This window comes from Oncorhynchus kisutch, linkage group LG11 (genome assembly GCF_002021735.2).
Source record: "Oncorhynchus kisutch isolate 150728-3 linkage group LG11, Okis_V2, whole genome shotgun sequence".
Taxonomy (NCBI): Eukaryota; Metazoa; Chordata; class Actinopteri; order Salmoniformes; family Salmonidae; genus Oncorhynchus; species Oncorhynchus kisutch.
In genome coordinates this window covers 60713548-60733011 of record NC_034184.2, presented here as the reverse complement: position 1 = coordinate 60733011, position 19464 = coordinate 60713548, and the positions used below count along the sequence as shown (strand labels likewise).

Below are 19464 nucleotides of genomic sequence, written 5' to 3'. Positions count from 1 at the left end.
TTGCCACCGATACTGAAAGTTCCAAAATGGACGGATTGAGGACGCCTTTCGGAGATCACATCAACATTTTGAGTGATCTGGGAGTAATCCCTTACCTTCCGGTTTCTGATGAAACCACTGTAAATATCTTCCTTGTTCCGCTCCTTCCTCTCAAATTCTTCTTTTGAAATGATGAGTTCATGGACATCTGGGGAGCCCGCTGGTTTGGTGATCATCTTTAACAAAGACAGAGATATCAAGTCATATAGTAGCGCATCACAGTCCATTAGGGGAATATGGTAGAACACAGAGGAACATTTACCCTGGTTGACTGTCCAATGTAGAACACTGCTTGTTTCCCTCCTACTCCAAAATATGATATATCACTGTTGAGACTGCGAGCGACTGGATCAGGGCGAACATACCCTGCATGATCACTAGTGAGACAAACAGGATAATCACTGACGATAGATACATGGAAAGCACCAAAAACGAACTTCAAGTGTATACTTAATTATTTGGAAAGTGCATTTTAATATACATTTACTGTGAGTCATTTAAAAAAATGTAACTTAGCAAGTCAGTTAAGAACAAATTCTTATTTTACAATGACGGCCTACCCCGGCCAAACCCTCCCCGAACCCAGAAGAAGCTGGGCCAATTGTTCGCCGCTCTAGGGGACTCCTGATCACGGCCGGTTGCGATACAGCCCAGGATCGAACCAGGGTCTGTCGTGATGTCTCTAGCACTGAGATGCAGTGCCTTAGACCTCTGCCCCACTCGGGAGATGGGTCTGACTGCATTGTCTGATCGAGACACCTGAACAGGTCAGATCGAGTGATGTGGAAAAACTCCTGGCCCTACTCTTGCTAAACCAACCTTGAAAACGTGCCGCTTTCCCTGCTGAATTTGGAGAGCCTGTACACAGCCCAGTTATTAAGCTGTTTGGAGGTCATTCCACAGCCATTGTCCATGATAACCACTGCATGTTTCCCCAAGGACTCATCAAACAGCTGGGGGAAGAGATGAGAAACAATCAACTACCTCTGTGTCCCATTCCATCAATACTGTAGGGGTGCAGAACACTGACCTTTATCTGAAAACACCACAATACTTATGCATCACATTCATTCAAGACCATATGAGGTTTACAATTGTTAGAAAAATAGGGAGAGTAAAAATTTATTTTTTTATCCACAGTAGTATCTCACCAATCGGATGTCTATGGTCCTCACTCCTGTGTTGCGCGATGTAGCTGACAGTGCATTGTCGATTAGTTCTGCAAAGGCATACGCTGTTGGGGGGGGGGGGGCAAGGCTTTAATTAACTATAGGCCTTTTAACACAGCTTCTTCTGGAACAAAATCAACCCGGGCCAGTAACTTCAAAGCGTCACAGAGTGGAAAATTGGTCGTAAGTGCTGAGCATAGACATTTCATTCAGTGTGAACACGGCTAATGAATACACACAGGACTGTAATATTGTTGGTTTGGGCTGGAGAAGGTACAGTATTTCAGAGGCACTCACGTAAAGAATTCTGGCCCTCACTAGCGTAGTACTCATACATGCCACTCTGGACCAGTGTGTCATAGTGAGGGAGAAACACAATGTGTTCCTTAGTTGCCACGGGCAGGATCTGGTCCTCGGTCTGCAACAGGTGGAGAGTGTTTCCTTGTTGAAGATTCTCTGAAAGAGATGACATATCAACAACATAACGTATTGTCACTCACCTCTTATTCCCCTTGTATAAAAGGCTTATTTGTGACCCAATGCCTGACTATTAGTATACCAAAAACATTTTCACTGATTGATCCAAGTAACGTGCCTATTATTTTAAATTATTAATTAAAAAGTTGATGACTGGCATTTCACTTTGGCATTTCTTTCTAGCACTACACCTGGTAGCCCTGACTGGAATGTCACTTACCATATCTGTCAAAATCTATTCCTTTTCTGTCCGTTGTTGTCAAGACAAACGTTTCGTTGGAAGGAATGGCAAATTCCTAAGGCACATGGAAAATAGTTGTCATATCTGCTGAGTTAGATATACAAGTTTTGATAATTTGGTGAATGGTTTAGATATTGTATTGACAACTTGTTTATAACACTTGCTTATAACACTTGCATATAACACGTGCTAGCAAGCTATTAACAATTTCATTAAAACATTAAATTGGCAAATTACTATTGAAATGAATATTTTTGGATCAATGCACTTCCCATGATCCGCCACCTAGCCAAGCTATTGAATGAGCTGCTAGTTAAATGTCAATAATCGTGGGAACTCATTCATTTTCAAGAGCCAGCTGTTGCAAATTTGCAATCAAGCAGGCAGCTGTCTGGCTAACATATCTCTGGATAACTAACGACTTTAGCTAGCTACCTAGCTACTGTACCTTCGATACAACTTGAAGGAAGTCGTTGAAGTCCAAGCCATTTATGTCCAGAACTCTCTCCATTGCGTCGTGTCTTTCCGGACGACAGTCGAATATTACCACACGTTTATGTGGTTTATCTGACCCGTTAACTCCATTTTTACTCTGTGAAATGTGTGTTCTATTGCTATTGGCAACAGCAGACGTTGTCAAACCTTCCGACTCTGCCATGTTTCTTCTTCAGGTGAAAGAAGTCGTGAGTATGCGCAATGTACTGCGCATCTATCGCGTGGGTCACTAGTTGCCGCAAAATCCTAAACCCCGCCTATTTCGAAAATATATTTTCACATTTAACCCTAACCAAACTGCTAACATTATGCATAACTATAAAATTCAATTTACACCAAAAATCTATTTTTGTTTTCATTATTTCTTTAGGATATAGCCAATTTCGACTTTGTGGATGTGGAAACGCGCTGGGTGTATTCATTGGTTGAATTCCGTTGCAAAACGTTTGGTCTGTTACGAGGAACCAAACGGAAGTAAACGAAATCTGCACCCGGGGTGTCTGCCCCTGGGTTGTCCCTCCCGTTTTCGTTCCGTTTAAAGAAAGGTTTTACAACAGAATCGACGTATTGAATATGCCACAGGTTTGGCGAATGCACGTGACGATAGGCAAGCATCATGGCGGCGCACGGCAATAATGTCCAAGTAGAGAAAGTAGGAAACCCAGCAAGGAAACGAAATGTGTAAGTAACGTTAGCAAGCTAGTCACCTCCACAAGGTACGCTTATGGACACTCACGGCATGTAAAGATATCAAAGAGAGAGTTAGGAGAGAGTAGTTTGCCAACCAGATTGGCTATGTCGATTGTGTTTAGAAATGCCAACGGGTGGCTGTTGGATGCTTGTTCACTTGTCGACAAGGGTGTCCAACTATGTAACGTTACTTCGGAGAGGAAAGCAGCCAGTGGGAAGTCGCATTTTAAATGTTGTTTTAAACATGAGTGTTTTCAGATTTTAAAGTCTCACGTTAGTGTTAAATCAAGTTGTACTGTGACCACAAACGACAGTACCGTCTCGGACGCAGCACTACGGAGGAGTGAGAATAAAACTACAGTGGATTGTAAACCATCAAAGGTAAATTGAGCGGGGGGGGGGGGGGGGGGTGGTATGTACGCCAGGTCAGGTAGGTTACTTAATAAATATAATCCGTTACTAGTTACCTGTCCAAATAGTAATCAGTAACGTAACTTTTAGATTACCCGAACTCGGTAACGTAATCTGATTACATCCAGTTACTTTTAGATTACATTCCCCTTTAGAGGCATTAGAGCAAGACACGTATACATGTTCCCAATTTAACCACATCTATTGCAGGATAAATCAATGTTAAAGTTTACATAGCTGGCCATATATGTATGTTACGTTTTACTTTATGGGTTGGTTATGTAGGCTTCTTCTAACCCATTGCTTGCTACTACATAGACTGCTTTTTAATATAAAGATATTAGTCTATCAGAATTCCAGTTATTCCAATAAATGTTATACCCCTTCATTTTAAAGAATAGGACTGGGAAAAATTGAAGTATAGATTAACCAAATTATTTTACCTGAGCATAACCCCAAAACTAAGGATGTATTATCCAGCTCTACTCTGTTGTTTATGATTTTGTTGTCATGATTAGGCTGATTGGGCTCATTGATTCGAGTTGAAAAATAAATGCTGTGCTCATGGAATGGCATGCTTTGAGCACTACTGAAAAGTGCTATCTACATTTTTTTTTAAATGAATGTCAAATGCTGGTATATAGGCCTGTTAACTTTATGTTGGTGAAACATTGGTATCTTGATAATTCAGCTGTTTAAAGAGTAAATCCACAGATGAAACAATAACCAAAAGATGACCCCGCCATTGTTTTGGTAAAAAGCTGAGGGATGGGCCTGGAGAAATGTAACCACTCTCAGATTAATAGACAGTGCTATGGATGCAAGGACTGACCATCCATGGTATCAACAGTATTGTTTTAACATGGTGTTATGAGGCTATACAGTGTTTGTTTATGTTTACAATGTTTACAAACATTGGAGAAAAACAAGCTTATATTTTCTGTTCTAATGGAGTGTGACAGTTGAACTAAGCTCATGAGGCATTTCTAAGTTATGTTCTGTGTGTGTGGTGTGTGTGCATTTTTCACTGGCTGCCAATAAATAGGCCATAGTGGCGAAATAATTACGATTTAGCAATTAAACTCTGGAGCGATAGATGTGTAGAAGATGAATGTGCAAGTAGAGATACTGGGGTGCAAATGAGCAACAACATTTTTTAGAAAAAAATAAAATGTATTTATATAGCCCTTCGTACATCAGCTGATATCTCAGCTGTACAGTGCTGTACAGAAACCCAGCCTAAAACCCCAAACAGCAAGCAATGCAGGTGTAGAAGCACGGTGGCTAGGAAAAACTCCCTAGAAAGGCCAAAACCTAGGAAGAAACCTAGAGAGGAACCAGGCTATGTGGGGTGGCCAGTCCTCTTCTGGCTGTGCCGGGTGGAGATTATAACAGAACATGGCCAAGATGTTCAAATGTTCTTAAATGACCAGCATGGTCGTATAATAATAATAATAAGGCAGAACAGTTGAAACTGGAGCAGCAGCACGGTCAGATGGACTGGGGACAGCAAGGAGTCATCATGTCAGGTAGTCCTGGGTCATGGTCCCAGGGCTCAGGTCAGTTGAAACTGGAGCAGCAGCACGGCCAGGTGGACTGGGGACAGCAAGAAGTCATCATGTCAGGTAATCCTTAGGCATGGTCGTAGGGCTCAGGTCCTCCGAGAGAGAGAAAGAAAGAGAGAAGGAGAGAATTAGAGAACGCACACTTAGATTCACACAGGACACTGAATAGGACAGGAGAAGTACTCCAGATATAACAAACTGACCCCAGCCCCCCGACACATAAACTACTGCAGCATAAATACTGGAGGCTGAGACAGGAGGGGTCAGGAGACACTGTGGACCCATCCGAGGACACCCCCGGACAGGGCCAAACAGGAAGGATATAACCCCACCCACTTTGCCAAAGCACAGCCCCCACACCACTAGAGGGATATCTTCAACCACCAACTTACCATCCTGAGACAGGGCCGAGTATAGCCCACAAAGATCTCCGCCACGACACAACCCAAGGGGGTGGGGGCAACCCAGACAGGAAGATCACGTCAGTGACTCAACCCACTCAAGTGACACACCCCTCCTAGGGACGGCATGTAAGAGCACCAGTAAGCCAGTGACTCAGCCCCTGTAATAGGGTTAGAGGCAGAGAATCCCAGTGGAAAGAGGGGAACCGGCCAGGCAGAGACAGCAAGGGCGGTTCGTTGCTCCAGAGCCTTTCCGTTCACCTTCCCACTCCTGGGCCAGACTACACTCAATCATATGACCCACTGAAGAGATGAGTCTTCAGTAAAGACTTAAAGGTTGAGACCGAGTTTGCGTCTCTGACATGGGTAGGCAGACCGTTCCATAAAAATGGAGCTCTATAGGAGAAAGCCCTGCCTCCAGCTGTTTGCTTAGAAATTCTAGAGACAATTAGGAGGCTTGCGTCTTGTGACCGTAGCATACGTGTAGGTATGTACGGCAGGACCAATTCAGAGATAGGTAGGAGCAAGCCCATGTAATGCTTTGTAGGTTAGCAGTAAAACCTTGAAATCAGCCCTTGCTTTGACAGGAAGCCAGTGTAGAGAGGCTAGCACTGGAGTAATATGATCAATTTTTTTGGTTCTAGTCAGGATTCTAGCAGCCGTATTTAGCACCAACTGAAGTTTTTTTAGTGCTTTATCCGGGTAGCCGGAAAGTAGAGCAATGCAGTAGTCTAACCTAGAAGTGACAAAAGCATGGATACATTTTTCTGCATAATTTTTGGACAGAAAGTTCCTGATTTTTGCAATGTTACGTAGATGGAAAAAAGCTGTCCTTGAAATGGTCTTGATATGTTCTTCAAAAGAGAGATCAGGGTCCAGAGTAATGCCGAGGTCCTTCACAGTTTTATTTTAAGATTAATTGTCAGATTCAACAGAAGATCTCTTTGTTTCTTGGGACCTAGAACAAGCATCTCTGTTTTGTCTGAGTTTAAAAGTAGAAAGTTTGCAGCCATCCACTTCCTTATGTCTGAAACGCATGCTTCTAGCAAGGGCAATTTTGGGGCTTCACCATGTTTCATTGAAATGTACAGCTGTGTGTCATCCGCATAGCAGTGAAAGTTAACATTATGTTTTCGAATAACATCCCCAAGAGGTAAAATATACAGTGAAAACAATAGTGGTCCTAAAACGGAACCTTGAGGAACACCGAAATGTACAGTTGATTTGTCAGAGGACAAACCATTCACAGAGACAAACTGATATCTTTCCGACAGATAAGATCTAAACCAGGCCAGAACATGTCCGTGTAGACCAATTTGGGTTTCCAATCTCTCCAAAAGAATGTGGTGATCGATGGTATCAAAAGCAGCACTAAGGTCTAGGAGCACGAGGACAGATGCAGAGCCTCGGTCCGATGCCATTAAAATGTCATTTACCACCTTCACAAGTGCCTGGGGACAGCAAAATAATAAATAAACTAACAGTATGGGGATGAGGTAGTTGGTTGGGCTATTTACAGATGTGCTATGTGCAGTGATCTGTGAGCTCCTCTGACAGCTGGAACTTAAAGTTAGTGAGGGAGATATGGTTCTCCAGCTTCAGTGATTTTTTTTTTTTTGCTATTCGTTCCAGTTATTGGCAGCAGAGAACTGGAAGGAAAGGTTGCCAAAGGAGGAATTGGCTGTGGGGGTGACCAGTGAAATATACCTGCTGGAGCGCGTGCTATGGGTGGGTGCTGCTATGGTGACCAGTGAGCTGAGATAAGGCGGGGCTTTACCTAGCAAAGACTTATAGATGACCTGGAGCCAGTGGGTTTGGCGACAAATATGAAGCGAGGGTCAGCCAACGAGAGCATAGAGGTCGCAGTGGTTGGTAGTATATGGGGCTTTGGTGACAAAACGGATGGCACTGTAATAGACTGCATCCAGTTTGCTGAGTAGAGTGTTGGAGGCTATTTTGTAAATTACATCGCCGAAGTCAAGGATCGACAGGATAGTCCGTTTTACGAGGGTATGTTTGGCAGCATGAGTGAAGGATGCTTTGTTGCGAAATAGGAAGCCGATTCTAGATGTAATTTTGGATTGGAGATGCTTAATGTGAGTCTGGAAGGAGAGTTTACAGTCTAACCAGACACCTAGGTATTTCTAGTTGTCCACATTTTCTAAGTCAGAATCTTCCAGAGTAGTGATGCTGGGCGGGCATGTGCAGGCAGTGATCGGTTGAAGAGCATGCATTTAGTTTTACTTGCATTTAAGAGCAGTTGGAAGCCACGGAAGGAGAGTTTATGGCTTTGAAGCTTGTCTGGAGGTTAGTTAACACATTGTCCAAAGAATGGACAGAAGTATACAGAATGGTATCGTCTGCGTAGAGGTGGATGAGAGAATGACCAACAGCAAGAGCGACATCATTGATGTATACCGAGAAAGGAGTCGGCCCGAGAATTGAACCCTGTGGCACCCCCATAGACTGCCAGAGGCCTGGACAATAGGCCCTCTGATTTGACACACTGAACTCTGTCTGAGAAGTAGTTGGTGAACCAGGCGAGGCAGTCATTGCGAGGCTGTTGAGTCTGCTGATAAGAATGTGGTGACTGACAGAGTCGAAAGGCGAGCACATGGAGGGCTGTGCGGCCCCCCAAAGAAATTCCACCCCACAGCATGACTGACCCACCGCCAAACCGGTCATGCTGGAGGATGTTGCAGGCAGCAGAATGTTCTCCACGGCGTCTCCAGACTGTCACGTCTGTCACGTGCTCAGTGTGAACCTGCTTTCATCTGTGAAGAGCACAGGGCGCCAGTGGCGAATTTGCCAATCTTGGTGTTCTCTGGCAAATGCCAAACGTCCTGCACGGTGTTGGGCTGTAAGCACAACCCCCACCTGATACCCTCATACCATACTGTAAGCCCTCATACCACCCTCATGGAGTCTGACCGAGTTTCTGACCGTTTGAGCAGACACATGCACATTTGTGGCATGCTGGAGGTCATTTTGCTGGGCTCTGGCAGTGCTCCTCCTGCTCCTCCCTGCACAAAGGCGATGGTAGCGGTCCTGCTGCTGTGTTGTTGCCCTCCTATGGCCTCCTCCACGTCTCCTGATGTATTGGCCTGTCTCCTGGTAGCGCCTCCATGCTCTGGACACTTACGCTGACAGACACAGCAAACCTTCTTGCCACATCTCGCATTGATGTGCCATCCTGGATGAGCTGCACTACCTGAGCCACTTGTGTGGGTTGTAGACTCCGTCTCATGCTACCACTAGAGTGAAAGCACCGCCAGCATTCAAAAGTGACCAAAACATCAGCCAGGAAGCATAGGAACTGAGAAGTTGTCTGTTGTCCCCACCTGCAGAACCACTCCTTTATAGGGGGTGTCTTGCTAAATGCCTATAATTTCCACCTGTTGTCTATTCCATTTGCACAACAGCATGTGAAATTTATTGTCAATCAGTGTTGCTTCCTAAGTGGACAGTTTGATTTCACAGAAGTGTGATTGACTTGGAGTTACATTGTGTTGTTTAAGTGTTCCCTTTATTTTTTTGAGCAGTGTACATACTGGTACAGAGTCAATGTGCGGGGGGCACAGGTTAGCCGAGGTAATTGAGGTCATATGTATGGTACCGGTCAAAAGTTTGGACACACCTACTCATTCAAGGGTTTTTTGTTATTTTTTACTAATTTCTACATTGTAGAATAATAGTGAAGACATCAAAACTATGAAAACACATGGAATCATGTAGTAACCAAAAAACTGTTAAACAAATCTAAATATATTTTAGATTCTTCAAAGTAACCACCCTTTGCCTTGATGACAGCTTTGCACACTCTTGGCATTCTCTCAACCAGCTTCACCTGGAATGCTTTTCCAACAGTCTTGAAACAGTTCCTACATGCTGATCATCTGTTGGCTGCTTTTCCTTCACTCTGCAGTCCAACTCAACTGGATTGAGGTTGGGTGATTGTGGAGTCCAGGTCATCTGACGCAGCACTCCATCACTCTCTTACTTGGTCAAATAGCCCTTAACAGCCAGGAGTTGTGTTGGGTCATTGTCAATGTCCTGTCATTGTCCTGTTAAAGCACAAACCAGAAGGGATGGCGCATCGCTGCAGAATGCTGTGGTAGCCATGCTGGTTAAGTGTGCCTTGAATTCTAAATGAATCAGACAGTGTCACCAACAAAGCACCATCACAGCTCCTCCTCCATACAAATGCAAATAGTCCAGATAGCCATTTGATTAGCTGTTCCGGAGTCTTATGGCTTGGGGGGAGAAGCTGTTAAGTCTTTTGGACCTAGGCTTGACTATACATGTCTGGAGAGTGGGGCTAACTTGCCAGGTACTATCACTGGGAAACGCCTTTGTTTTAACCACAGATCTTTTTGATATATTCAAATCCAACAGAAAAGAAAACGAAAACGCAATGATCTGAACCAAGGAGAAATTGATTCACTGGCCTTCCACCACAAGGTAATCTTATGTTCACCATTACTTACTTTACCCATTACCATTACTCAGACTTTTTATTGTTGACCACTGCTTATCATTGTGTTATGACCAGATCAGGTCTGCCATTTTGGAGGGGACCAAATCCTTAGTGGATGCTGGGCTCTCCTGTGAGTACCTGAGTGAGGTCAACGATGCTCGGGAGGGTCCCCTGCCTTCCCAGGAATGCAACCTGGCAGCCTTGTGTGACATGGCTAAAGAGCTCCCTCTAGTGAGTGAACATGGAGAGGACCCAGTTCAGTTTATTGAGTCTGAGGATGGCTGTAGTACAACACACCTTGACCTGTTCACACGGATCACAGAGAATTGTATGGACTTTGCCATGGAGGTGATGCTGATGGGAGAGAAATACATTATCCCACCACGATGTGCCTTCCTGCTCTCTGATTTTGCCAGAATGCAGCCCCTGGTTGGTTGTGAGTGTTTAAAACCTGATCATGATAAAGAGCTTGCATTTGCTGATTTTATGTTTTGTCAGTGCAGAAATACATTGTCTTTTATAAATCTCCTAAACTCTCTAAAAATGTTTTGAGGAATCGAGTGGAGAGAAGGCAAGGCTTTAGTGAACTAAATAAGGATCCTCTCTGCCTGTGTAGGCCTAATGTCTTAGAACAAGGTTTCCCAAACTCGGTCCTCGGTCCAGGACCTAGTTTGGAGAAACCCTGTCTTAGAAAATTTATTATTTTGCAGATGGAAGGTTTTTCGACCTCATTGTCCTGGATCCTCCATGGGAAAACAAGTCTGTAAAAAGGAGTGGCAGGTCAGCGTTCTTATTCAGTGTGATTTTATTCCAAGTGACATCCACTGCAATGTATGACTCTGCGAACCTCTTATTCTGTTTTGACCATATTGTGCATTTCTCCTGCTGACCTCTAGGTATAGCTTTCTGCCCTCCTCCCAGCTCAAACGGCTCCCTGTCCCACTGCTGGCCTCCACAGGCTGTGTGGTGGTCACCTGGGTGACCAACAGGCCCAGCCACCTGCGCTTCGTCAGGGACGAGCTGTACCCACACTGGGGCGTGGAGGTGCTGGCAGAGTGGTTCTGGGTCAAGGTAGAACACAAAGGAACCTAGAATTTATCGAAGTCATTATAGTTGTTATATATCTATTTAGTTTAAATGACATTACTAAATGGTGATGTTTCATCTAGGACCTCTAATGTTGAATTTGCTTCTGAAATGAGCTATATGATCTTTATGAACGTAAGCATTTTTCTCTGATGTATTGTCTACGTTTTCGCCCTTAGGTCACCAGGTCCGGGGAATATGTGTTTCCACTGGACTCTCCGCATAAGAAGCCTTACGAGGTGTTGGTACTTGGTCGATATCGTGGGTGCGGACACCACTCACACAGGTGTGACAAAATAAAAATGTTATTCCATTGTATTTTTTATCCCCAATTTCATGTTATCCAATTGGTAGTTAGTCTTGTCTCATCGCTGCAACAAGGTCGAGAGCCGTGCATCCTCCGAAACCCAACCAAGCCGCACTGCTTCTTGATACAATGCCCACTTAACGCAGAAGCCAGCCACACCAATGTGTTGGAGGAAACACCGTTCACCTGGCGACCTTGTCAGCGTGCACTGCCTGCCACAGGAGTCGCTAGTACGCGATGGGACAAAAACATCACTGCCGGCCAAACCCTCACCTAAACCGGACGACGCTGGCCAATTGTGTGCCGCCCCATGGGTCTCCCGGTCGCGGCCGGCTGTGACAGAGCCTGGACTCGAACCCAGAATCTCTAGTGGCACAGCTAGCACTGCGAATCAGTGCCTTAGACCACTGTGCCACTCGGGTGGAAACTTTAAAAAAAATGTTTTTATATTAATTTCTTAAAGGACCGGTGCAGTCAAAAATGTGATTTTAAATATGCAGTATTTCCACACAGAGGTTGGAATAATACGGTGAAATTGTGAAAATTATGTTAATGCCCTTTTCGTGTAAGAGCTGTTTGAAAAGACCCACTGAAATTTCTGCCTGTTTTGGTGGAATTGAGTTTAGTGCTGTCAGGTGACATCACCAGGTGGTAAATTAGTTAATAGACCAATAAGAAAGAGTTACGAACCTCTCTGCCAATAACAGTTTTCAGTTTTCCCCTCTACTAAAACCATTCCCAGACAGTCTTAGCAAAATTCTTGCTTTGAGATATTGCTCTCTTGCTAAGAAGCTATTTTTGTTTATTTTTGACCATTTTAATTAAAAACAATCACTGTGGTACTTAATTGTTACCCAGAAATGATTTAACGTTGAGATAAAAAAGAAAATGGCTGTATTGGACCTTTTTTTTAAAAGTCTCCTGTGTATTTTCTTTCATTACTGGAATGTTCGATCTCCTCCAAAACATGACGCGCTTTCTCCATCTCCTTTACAGCTCTCTGAGGAAGACAGAGCTCCCTATGGAGGAGCAACGTGTGATCGTCAGTGTCCCATCGGCCCTACACTCCCATAAACCTTCACTCTCAGGTCAGTATTCCCAGCACGTCCTGGTTCCACCAACAGCGTCATAAGTATGTCAGCGTCATAAGAACGTAATGTGGTAGCCAAGTGCGTAGGAATGAATGAATACAGTTCCAGTAATGAAATTCATAATTGGAGAAATGATTGAACTGAATAGTTTCACCACTAGAGGGCAATACTGTGACGTAAGTGTCCGTGATTGCTGTGTTTTGACCTGGCTCGCTAACTGTCAGTGCTCTGTTCTCACTGACTCACTCTCTGTCCCTCACTCTTTAAAAGCACAAGACAATGCCTTGCTATTAAACGGAAGGACATCAGCTGCAAGGTCTGTGCTCTAACCTGTCCGAATGGCTAATTGTGACCCCAGTTTGTCACAATGTGCTGCTGTACGGCCTGATTGGCCTTTGATTGTTAACAAGTCAAGCCTTTTCTCTGATCCGTACAATGTTGTTTAGAAAGCAATGATGAGACCTTGAAGACAATGATTATGTAGAGTGGGGCTTGACATCAACTCTCTGCTTCTTCAGGGAAAGCGATTTTATGTGTGTTTTATTTACTTGGGGAGCAAGAGGAAGAGGTTTGTCAGTGCCCTGTCAGCTGAATATACAAGATGATTGGGAAAGTGGCAGGATATTGTGAGATTTAAATTCATTATGACTGCATTGTGCTTTGTAACTATTGGGTTGAGAATATATTATGAGTTTCTAATTGCGCTTTGTTTCACAGCATTGTCTTTTCATTGTTACAGATAATAAGTAATAGAACACACCGTATCTTTGCCATGGGCAAGAGTTGCAGCAAAACAGTGTGATATAGTTTTTTTTTTTTTTCCCAGCCATGATTGATAAGTCCACAGTCAAACTCAAAGAGCACGCTATTTCACACTCGCCAAGTAACCCATCATCATTTGAGCCGCTGTCATTCAGAATTGTGTGTTTTGATATCACTTTTTGGTGACGTCATCCCCTTCTCATCCCTGTCTCTGGCCTTCCAGCGAATCCCCCTCCAACCCCTCTGGGTAGCAGGGAGGCTGTGGTGGGCGTGGTAGAACGCAGTGCTGCTGGGATGAAATGTCAAGAGGAGCTGGTCCTGCAGAGAGGTGCCACGGCACATTAACATAACCTGTGATAAAGAGGTATAGAGTGGACCTTTTCTGATCCTGAAAGGTTCTATCGACCCGTTGGCAAAAAGGAACATCCGGACGTGGGCATTAATGCTGAATATTCACTCTGGAGTACCCAGGGGCGGGAAAAGGATTTGGGCTGCTGTCCTTTTCTCACACCCCCTCTGGTGGATTCTTATGCAACAGCTTGAAATGGTGAATATCCACAGTGCTAAGTCTCTAAACCGCCCCCCTCTAAAACACAAAGTCCTCTTCCTCAGTCACTGTTACCACAGGGCAATATCCCTGTTAGGGGATTGGAGCACAAGTGGTGTATGTAGTCCCAAGTGTTTTGGATTTGCCAGGTCTGGAGGCAGTGGCCAACTCTTTACCCCTGACCTCAGTATGACATCACAGCATGGATGTCCTAAACAGAGGGCGGAGCGGAGAGCGACTCTGTGATCCGATAGCTCTCTACCCCCCCTCTCCCCCAGTGATCCTGTTAGTGACATCAGACGTGTGTGTGTGGCTGCAGTAGGGATACAGAGGGACACCAACGCTCACTCTCTACCTCAGAGATCCAAACACATCCTCGCCAGATGGCCGACACTGCAGAAAAAAAGTGTTTATGCTCCTCGGAGTGTGAATAATCTGTTTGCTTTTAATTGTGGCTCCAAAAAACTTTGGTAATTAGCTAAAGTTGAATATTTTCCTCCCAGCATTGTATTGTAATAAGCGGCTAATTGGCAGTGCCCTCTTCATGCCCGCCCAATTCAATGGCACCCAGCCAGCGTGTGTGAGATTCTAATTGACTTGTGAAAAGATGTGTGCTACTGTTTAAACTCAGAGAACCTGAGATATTGGTGAGTGATTTATATTTGTTCTATTTCACATGTAGAAGTGTGTGTGAATTGGAAATGTTTATATTTTTTCCAATTTCCCAACTCGACCCTGGAGCAATTAGGGGTATGTTCCTTGCTCAAGGGCACATTGACCGATTCTTAATCTTGCCGGCTGGGGGTTTCGATCTAGTGACATTTCAGTTACTGGCCCAACACTTTAACCACTAGGCTACCTGCTGTCCTGGGGTGGTGAGAAAGGCAGAGAAAATAACTTTACTCACTCACAGCTGGAGGTGCTGAGTAAGGTGATATATGTACAGTATTTCTACCACTTTTAGCCAGTGGTGTAAAGTGCAAATGTTCCAATACTTTAAAGTACTACTTAAGTAGTTTTGGGGGAGGTGTCTGTATTTTACATTTATATAAAAAAAAAACTTTTACTCTACTATATTCCTGAAGGAAGATATGTACTTTTTACTCCATACATTTTCCCTGACACCCAAAAGTACTCGTTACATTTCGAATGCTCAGGCAGGACAGCAATCACCTATCAATATAACGCGTTGTCATTCCTACTGCCTCTGATCTGGCAGACTCCCTAAACACAAATACTCTGTTTGTAAATTATGTCTGTGCCCGTCTGTATGTAAATACAAAAATTATTATAATTGTGCCGTCTGGTTTGCGTAATATAAGTAATTTGTTTTATAGCATTTACTTTTACTCAAGTATGACAATTGAGAACATATTCCAACTGCTTTTACCAAACACTTTTATCCAAACCGACTGTACAGTGAGAGAATCAATATTTGTGTTCCCTGTGAGACTTCAACCCTTGACCTTGGCGTTGCTAGGGCCACGCACTTACCATCTGAGCCACACAGGACCGCACACACTGCAGTTTATTATTTGTGAGTGTTTGTGGTTTTATAACCTCCACTCACTCAAAGTATTAATTCCCTGAAATACCTCACTTTCAAAATGAATGGGTTGAGATCAGGTGGGGCAGTAGAACAAGTACTGTCATCAATACCCTTAACTTGGCTGTCCCAGGATCAGTGTGACAACCCAAACGGCACACGAATGCTTATTTAGTGCACTACATTTGATGAGTCCCGGTGGAAAAGTAGTGCACTAAATAGGGAATAGGTTGCCATTTGGGATTTACACCGAATGTGCAGGGTCTAAACTCAAGGCAGCAGCACTAAGAGAAACATCACAAAGAGCTAAGTTGAGCCGCGAGGCAAGCCGCAAGTCTCACACCCCCTCTCTTGCCTTGAGTTTTTAGATAATTAGACCTTTTTATTCCCTCTCCAAACTTTGCGGGCTGAGTCACCGATCAGAGTGTTTCTTCTGTGTTAGTCTGTGAGCTTTTCATGTTTGGCCTTTCTCTCCCCCCCCACCCCCTAACTTTTTTCTTTCTGACATGTTTTGTAAGAGAGGTGTAGGCTGGGCAGGTTTAGGGGGGGGATTGAGGGAGGGGGCTTAGACTCTCTGGGGTTTTGGCGCTCATTAACCTGCCTAGTGTAGGGTGAGTGGAGTGTGAGACTGGGGCGTGAGCATGCATGTGAGCGAGCAGACAGCACCAGCGCAGGGGCGGAGAAGAAGTGAACCCTATCGGTCAGGAATGCTGTTCCTGGAACACCATTGTGTTCCCCGCTCAAGGACAGCCAGAACACCGCCATGCACGAATCCAGCATTCATTAACAAGCCAGACATTAAGCCCCCACTCCCCCTTCTGCACCAGCTAAATACCCCCATAGGCAGATCCTGCTCAGATTTGTACTTTCTATCAGAATAATCTATTATTTCTAATCTCCTCTGAGGACCTCTAAAATGTCTTGAACTCCCTATCCTCTCCCTCTTCTTTATTGACAGATATTAGAATGTGAGATGGGGAGATAGAGGAGAGGAATAGAGTTCAGAAACTGAGTGACTGAACTGGGGATATAACCTGTGGGTTACCTGCTGTCTGCAGGCAGCAGCACTACCAATAGACCAGCCCTAGGTGCCCTCTTCTATTTCTTTGTTTCCCTCCACAGAGGTGTTAAGTCCGTACGTGGGTGCCGACGCCCGGTGCCTGGAGCTGTTTGCCAGAAGCCTGCAGCCAGGATGGACCAGCTGGGGCAACGAGGTGATCAAGTTTCAGCATGTCAGTTATTACACCATGGAGCCCACAGATACGGCTACAGGATCCTTACATGGAGAGTCCTCTCCTCACTTCTCTCTACCTCCTCCAACACCGGACTAATCATCACAGTTTAATAGCATACCGTTGAAGCTTTCCACATCAAAATCCCAATTCGTTTTCATAGTCAAGGAGCCCCTCAAATCTCTCTCCCTCTCCATCTCCTTTGATCTGTTATTTTCTTTCATTTGGGACTCTTGATTTGTGTTTCTGGGTCGTAGTATGTTGGGGGTGGTGAATCACAGAGCCCATGATGCGATGGAGGGGAGATGAAAGTGCATCGCTCCGGAGCTCAGATCAAGGTTGATGTTTTGAGCTGAAGCTAATAACCTATAGCTCTATGTTCGGTTCAGATACACAACTGTGTGTTGTGCATTGATAATGGAGCTATGCTGGCACAATGCCTGGTTTAATAATTGTCAAAGTGTACGTACATGTTTTATAATGTGCTGAAATGTGTTGGGTAATGTTTATCCATTTAAATCCAAGAATTGAATAAAGAAACCAAACTTTATTGTTTTGAATTTTGTATGACTAGACCCAGCCATAGGATGCTCAGATTTTGTGAGGACATTTGCCCTGTCCCATTGTAGAGATATGAATTACCTTGTACCCTTTTTGATGTGTTTTTCTGAGTGCAGTGGCTATTTCATGTGTCCCAAATGGCACCCTATTCCCTTTTTATAGAGCTCTGGTCAAAAGCACTGCTCTACATAGGGAATAGGGTGCCATTTGGAATGCACAATGCGGCTGTCATCCAGGTTACAGAGAGAGACCACCAGCTCCACTGCGAGCCACACCTGCCTCTGAGTCTGCTCTTTGTATGTAGGAACCAAACAAATAACAGTACCTGAGCCATAAACCGTTAGATTACGTCATTCTCACACCATCCCTACCTACTAGTTTGGAAGGTGCCAAAACACGTAAACTTTTTTTTTTGCCACCTCTCACACCTTCATCCATCCCTGGCTCTCTTCCTCCCCTCCCCTGTGTGGCTGGATAAGGTATGGGCAGGGTGGGGCTACTCTAATGGGCCTTTAGTTTCTCTGGGGGACTGTCACAGAGCCAGATGAGGATGAGTTACAGCCACTGCAGCACACAGCATAGCAATCACTAACTAATGAATCCAGAACAGGATCATTTCCGCATTACACGTTCTCTTTGTTTCTTTCTCCCTTTCTCATCCTCCATCTATTTCTTTCCCTCCTCTCACGACAGGAGGAAAACATGAATGAGAAACAGCAGAATGAGAGGTTAGATGTAATGTATTCCTGTCTGGGTAAAGAGGTAGACTCAGGTATTGGACACTTATCACAGATTGAATTAAAGGAGTGTAGCGCTTTCTCATTAGTCTGCTCCCCAGGTGAGCACTTACTGAATTTATTCATGTTATTGGAAGTTGTCAACTCCAAAATAATCCTGCTTCCTTGAAACCCCCATGGAGATGTGGCAAAATAAATACCATATTTGGAAAACAAACTTCTTAGTAGATTCAAGGCTCGGGCTGCAATGTAGCTGGAATCATAGTTATGAAAACATGATTTAAACATGTCTGCATTTGACAAAAAAAATGTCTTTCACAGGCTGCAACTGTGTTAGCATCAGTTTCAAAGGCAGCCAATTAGTGTTGAATGTCTCAAAGCATTGGTGTTGTACTGTTTGGAAAATATACTTGTGAAGGAGTGGCCTTCACTAAAGACATTTTCAAAAAGTATTTATACAGCAAGTTCTGTTTGTCCTTAATTTATTCAGTCATTTACCACACATTCTAGTTACTAGAGCTTTCCCTCATTTCCAACCAATTGCAGTCAGTCGTGTTCATTGTTAAGTGTTTCTTGTCTTCTATTGGTCCAGCGATGGAAATGGCTAATTGACACAGGTGTTCCAGTTCAGTAATTAGGTCTTGCCATGTTGAATGTCTTTTAACTAGGGTGAGCCACAGCTGTTTTTTTACCTGCCAGTTTGTATGTTTTATAGTTACTTCAGTTTTAAATCAATTTGAAGGGATAATTGACCCCCAGACATAAAAATCATAAAACTCCTGTCAATTTGGGGAAAGCCTATGTTTTATTAGTGGGTAAAATTAAAATTTACCCCATGATTGACTTCTAACTGGTCCTTTTGTGAAATCAGGAAATTGTGTAAGAACGCATTATAGGTACATGGTTCTCATCACTGGAGATAGTGTGATGTTCATTCAGAATTATGTCCCTGTAATTGAGGATGATTTCCACTCAGTTTGCGATTCACCTGTGTCAATTGAAGAAATTAGAGAGGCTCTGAATTCAATGAAAAATGGGAAATCACCTGGCCCTGATGGCCTGTCAGTTGATTTTTATAGACACTGTTGGAAGTTACTAGAAGAACCGATTTTCAATATGTTTCAAGATTGCATTAAAAATGGGGAAATGGTCTCCACTATGAAACAGGGCCTTATTTAATTGATTCCGAAGCCCAATAAAGACCCTTCTCTCATTGACAATTGGAGACCAATTACTTCATGAAATATTGATTGCAAATTGATTGCGCTGGTTTATGCCAAAATATTAAAGAAAGAAATAGATACCATTATAAATGAGACTCAAACAGGATTTATGAAGGGCCGTCACATAAGCTCTAACATTCATTTAGTCTTGGACCTTATAGATTATTCAGATGCAATTGACTCAGATGCGGTTGTCCTATTTTTGGACTTCTGTAAAGCCTTTGACACAATTGAAAATGAATTTCTCTTTAGGTGTCTTAAACTTTTTGGATTTGGTGAAAATGTAATTAAAGTAATTTGCATGTTTTACAAAGATATACAAAGTTCTGTGCTACTAAATCTTAATACATCCAAAAGATTCAGTATTAACAGAACTGTATGACAGGGATGACCGATTTTGCCATTTT

General features: G+C 43.7%; 2 protein-coding genes across 4 annotated transcripts in view; one reads left to right on the top strand and one right to left on the bottom strand.

Annotated features, from left to right (window-relative positions):
• smchd1 (structural maintenance of chromosomes flexible hinge domain containing 1) overlaps positions 1 to 2625 on the bottom strand; it is a 40200-nt gene extending 37575 nt beyond the window's left edge. Inside the window, exons 1-7 of the mRNA XM_020494766.2 lie at positions 2375 to 2625; positions 1906 to 1981; positions 1506 to 1664; positions 1191 to 1273; positions 859 to 992; positions 302 to 416; positions 96 to 215 (exon numbers count right to left, since the gene is read on the bottom strand). Of these exons, the coding sequence (XP_020350355.1) occupies positions 96 to 215; positions 302 to 416; positions 859 to 992; positions 1191 to 1273; positions 1506 to 1664; positions 1906 to 1981; positions 2375 to 2584 (897 nt within the window). The 5' untranslated portion in view covers positions 2585 to 2625. The remainder of the gene's footprint in view (positions 1 to 95; positions 216 to 301; positions 417 to 858; positions 993 to 1190; positions 1274 to 1505; positions 1665 to 1905; positions 1982 to 2374) is intronic.
• Positions 2626 to 2912: 287 nt separating this feature from the next.
• mettl4 (methyltransferase 4, N6-adenosine) lies at positions 2913 to 17086 on the top strand. 3 transcript variants are annotated; one of them, XM_020494768.2, is made up of 9 exons: positions 2913 to 3102; positions 3426 to 3492; positions 9884 to 9949; positions 10041 to 10401; positions 10676 to 10745; positions 10862 to 11036; positions 11231 to 11337; positions 12355 to 12446; positions 16427 to 17086. In XM_020494768.2, the coding sequence occupies exons 1-9, from the start codon at positions 3038 to 3040 to the stop codon at positions 16633 to 16635; spliced, it is 1212 nt and encodes a 403-aa protein (XP_020350357.1). In that variant the 5' UTR covers positions 2913 to 3037; the 3' UTR covers positions 16636 to 17086. The 3 variants fall into 3 exon arrangements, 2 of the variants coding, with proteins under 2 accessions (XP_020350357.1, XP_020350356.1); XR_004211718.1 differs by having other exon boundaries at positions 2913 to 3492; positions 10041 to 10196; XM_020494767.2 differs by having other exon boundaries at positions 2985 to 3492.
• Positions 17087 to 19464: the final 2378 nt, after the last annotated feature.